Here is a 4,475-nt window from a genome sequence, read left to right as displayed (position 1 = left end):
GTTAGTATAACGTTATTAATATAGTTAATATATATATAATATATAGTAGTTGTGTGTAGTNTAGTATATATATATATATATATATATATATATATATATATTGTATACATATTATGTATAGTTAATGAGAAAATTTTTGCGTTTGTTTTAGAAAAAAACAAGTTTGGAAAAATATTAAAAAATTTGCTTATATATAACTATATAATTTTAGAATTATATATGAGCAATTCTTTTACATTTTTCTAAATTTCATTTTTTTTCTAAAACAATGTGAAAATTTTCCTTTTAATTATTTTTGATGTTTTCTCAATATTATTATTATTTTCAGTACACTAAAAAATAATTTTACAAAAGAAAGAAAGACATGGACATATTCCATATATAATTATATATGTTTATGAAATATTTATACGTGTTTATGTATGTTCATATATATTTATATATATTCATGCATGAACAATGTTTACAGTATTAAATGAAATAGAATTCATGATATATTTTTACGATACTTTTTTTTAACTCAGTTGAATTAAAATGAAAAATTTCTTATTCTGAATAAAATAGCATTTATAATGCATTTTTAAATGAAACAATGGATTTTCTACTCACAATTTTGAATTAACTAGTATTATAGTTATTTATTTTAAGAAAATGGGCTATTAAAAGAAAAACTTTTTTTTTATTCAATTAGATTAAAAAACTGTCTTCCTGCTTTATTAATTTCTATTTTTAATTAAATAATATTCGATACACAAAATACTATAATTTTAGATTGAAAAAACATAGAAATATACTCCATGCCATTTCTACAAATGAATAAAAATGCATTCAGGATTGATATTCATTTGAACATTCATAAATCCGTATTTCTGAAAATCTGAATCCATTTAAATTCATTTCAATCCATTCTCATTTGCTGGGTATTGATGTATAAATATATATATTTATACTTATATTTTACTGGGGAATTATTTTTTAAATTTATTTAATTTTGTAATATATATATTAAATTATTATATGTTATGTAAAAATAATTGTATTATAGTATATTTCTTATTTTTTATTAGTCAGTTATCAATTAATATATAATTTTTTATTTTTTATTAGTCTCAATTAATAAATTTCATATTAACATTAAAATACACTTGCAATAAATTTACATTAATTAATGTGCATGCTTTTATTAGAGTATTTTAGTAAATATGTATATTTAGAAATAATAAAATATGTTTATTTTTATATTTTTTTAATTTTCTCTGAAATTTTTAAAAATTATATTTTTTTATTACGAGTATTTTTTTATTACGAGTAAATCTATAGATACATATTCAACAAACGAGAATAGATTGAAATGAATTGAAATGGATTCAGATTTTCAGAAATATTGATTCACGAATGTTAAAATGAATGCTTTTTAATTCTTAATGCATTTTTATTCATTTATAGGAATTGCGTGGAGCATATCTTTATGCCTTTCAATCTAAAAGTAATATTAACTTTTTCTGTGCAAAACAAACACATTGTGAATACTGTTCAATTCAAAATTTTGAATAGAAAATTGTAGTTTTTCAATCTATTTGCACCCAATTGAATGTAATTGAATTTAGTTAAATCTAAAAAAAAGTATTTGCTATTTAAAATACGCATTCGGATAGAAAAAAATTTCAATCCATTTTAATCCGTTCTCGTTTGCTGGATAATTATTAAATTTTATACTATTACAATTATAAAAAATTTATTCGCAAATTATATATAAATTAAATTTTGTTATTTTTTAATAAATTTTTAAATATAAAACGTGATACGCGCGAACATTTTCAAAGTCATGTGTATATTATTTTATCTAAAGATGTTCCTAGGAACATTTCGAGTGCAATTCTCATACCATTGTCGAATCATTTCTGTCAAGCTACACTTGTGTAGTACACCGTGATACAGTGTAGGTGCAGTAGCTTGATATTGCTGTGTATTGCTGCAAAGTGATTGTCATGGCTTCTGAACGATACAGTTTTTCGTTAACAACTTTCAGGTAAATATATTTATAGTAACATAATAATCATGTACGAAACAGCACGTTTCACGCCAATATTCCGTATCTGTGGTAAAAGAAGGATGCCACTGAAAATAAATTAAACAGTAACCTAACCTCTTTCTAAACCGGACTTACACTTAGCATATTTTCTATTTATTAAATAAAATTTTTATCTTAATTAATAGCATCTTATTAATATTAGTCTCTTATTGACAAATATGTAAATAATCATTTTATTTGAATATATTTTATTTGAAAAAGCTAAACATAACATATGACAAGATGACTCGTCAAATTCTTGGAGTACATGTATCAAAATCTAAAAAATACAAAGTCGTATAATTGTTCATCTAAAAATTATATAAATAACACAACAACAAATAACAAAATATTCATAATAATTTGTATATTACATAATTCATATATCGATTAATGACATTGTGTTTTACAGTCCATCAGGCAAGTTAGTGCAAATAGAATATGCCTTAGCTGCAGTAGCCGCCGGTGCACCGAGCGTGGGCATTAAAGCATTAAATGGTGTTGTTCTGGCTACGGAAAACAAACATAAATCTATTCTCTATGATGAACATAGCGTAAGCAAAGTCGAAATGATTACAAAGCACATCGGCATGGTTTACAGTGGCATGGGTCCAGATTACAGATTATTAGTAAAGCAAGCACGGAAAATGGCACAACAATATCTCTTAGTATATCGAGAACCTATCCCGACTGCACAACTCGTACAACGCGTTGCAATGGTCATGCAAGAATACACGCAATCTGGGTGAGTTATAGTAAATACGATTATTTGTACTATACTAGATTAGTGCATAATAAAAGCTGCTGTTCATTAACATTGGCAAAGATAAATGTGAAAGTATACAGAGTATTTGATAAGTAACGATAAAACTCACATAGGGATAGAGCTGACTAAACTGAGTCGAAAAGTCCTTTATATTAACAAAAATTATGTATTTCTCGGATTTTCTTCATTCTTGGAATATTTGTCGTGAACTTTACAGTCCATCTCATTAAGGCGAGGAGCAGCCTGATACTGAGCTAGCTCCTCCCGGCCATTCCTTTTATATTATCTCTACCATTTTGCAATTTTCGCGATAGTTAACAAGATATTAATTACTAAATCACCAAGTATTGGTTTCCAATAATTTTTTAATCAAGTACTATAAACTTTATAGAAAAACAGCGAGACAAAAATTGTTTATTTTTTTCTTATAGAACTCTAAGAATTAAAAAAAATTTTTATCAACTTTTTGGCAATTATTTTACCAATATGAGAAAATGCAGTACTAAAAAAAATTCTGACAAAATTTTCAGAACTTTATGAGAAAAAAATAAACAATTTTTGTCACTTGTTATTTTTCTATAAAATTGATAGTGAGTAAAAAATCCAATATTCGGCAATTTTTAGTAATTAATATCTTGTTAATTATTGCAAAAATTATAAAATGGTAGAGGACTTTTCAACTCAGTTTAGTCTACTCTACTCCTATGCGAGAGTTTTATCGTTACTTATCCTGCATATTTTGAACGATTAAGTATTTGGTAATGATATTGCCACATTATTTAATATATATGTATTATTTCATCGTTAAAATTGATTATATTATGTCACTGCATTTAAATTTAATATAAAGCTTTATATAAAGCAATATTTAATATGTACTAATCTAGTATAGTATGATTCTCCATTAGTCTTCAATTATGATTTGTATTTGCTCTTAAATTTTAAATATAAAGTTACATATTTTTAAATATTAAAAAATTATTTGATTGAATACAGATGTAGGATATCTCTGCTTATAATAAGAATTAATTAGACAATAATACTAAATTATTGTCATTGCTAATTTATAGAGGTGTTAGACCTTTTGGAGTGTCTCTTCTGATCTGTGGTTGGGACAATGACAAGCCTTATCTATTCCAATGTGATCCATCTGGCACATATTTTGCATGGAAGGCAACCGCGATGGGCAAAAACTTCGTTAATGGCAAAACGTTCCTCGAAAAGAGATATAGCGAGGATCTGGAATTGGATGATGCCGTTCACACTGCCATCTTGACGCTAAAGGAAGGTTTCGAAGGACAGATGACTGCGGACAATATTGAAGTCGGTATTTGTGACGCGAACGGATTCAGAAAATTGGATCCATCCAACGTGAAGGATTATCTCGCGAATATTCCTTAAGCTTATGTGTGAACTTCTTTTTTTTAATATATTCTCGGATTACTTCGTAATCGTTAATAAATTTGAATCAGGTTCTTGCAATAAATGTCCTTTATCTAAAGAAAAATAATTGTGCTTTCTTTCATAACAATCAAAATTATTATAACAATCATATTAAACAAATTATAACAGTTTATATAGTAAAACATATATCTTATAACTATATATATATATATATATATATATATATATATATAA

At 25.4% G+C, this 4,475-nt stretch overlaps 1 protein-coding gene across 1 annotated transcript; it reads left to right on the top strand.

The window, feature by feature from the left end:
* Positions 1–1,982: 1,982 nt before the first annotated feature.
* LOC105620952 (proteasome subunit alpha type-2) lies at positions 1,983–4,238 on the top strand. Its single transcript, XM_012202464.1, has 3 exons — positions 1,983–2,029; positions 2,484–2,816; positions 3,908–4,238. Exons 1-3 carry the CDS (start codon positions 1,989–1,991, stop codon positions 4,236–4,238), a joined length of 705 nt encoding a protein of 234 aa, XP_012057854.1. The 5' UTR covers positions 1,983–1,988.
* Positions 4,239–4,475: the final 237 nt, after the last annotated feature.

This window comes from Atta cephalotes, assembly GCF_000143395.1.
Source record: "Atta cephalotes unplaced genomic scaffold scaffold00001, whole genome shotgun sequence".
Taxonomy (NCBI): domain Eukaryota; kingdom Metazoa; phylum Arthropoda; class Insecta; order Hymenoptera; family Formicidae; genus Atta; species Atta cephalotes.
This window is presented reverse-complemented; position numbering and strand designations above follow the sequence as displayed.

Excerpts from the sequence above, each read along its gene's own strand:
- LOC105620952 (XM_012202464.1), top strand. The coding sequence starts at position 1,989 with ATGGCTTCTGAACGATACAGTTTTTCGTTAACAACTTTCAG. Across the intron at positions 2,030-2,483 it reads TTTTCGTTAACAACTTTCAG|TCCATCAGGCAAGTTAGTGC; the intron begins GTAAATATATTT and ends TGTGTTTTACAG. Across the intron at positions 2,817-3,907 it reads CAAGAATACACGCAATCTGG|AGGTGTTAGACCTTTTGGAG; the intron begins GTGAGTTATAGT and ends GCTAATTTATAG.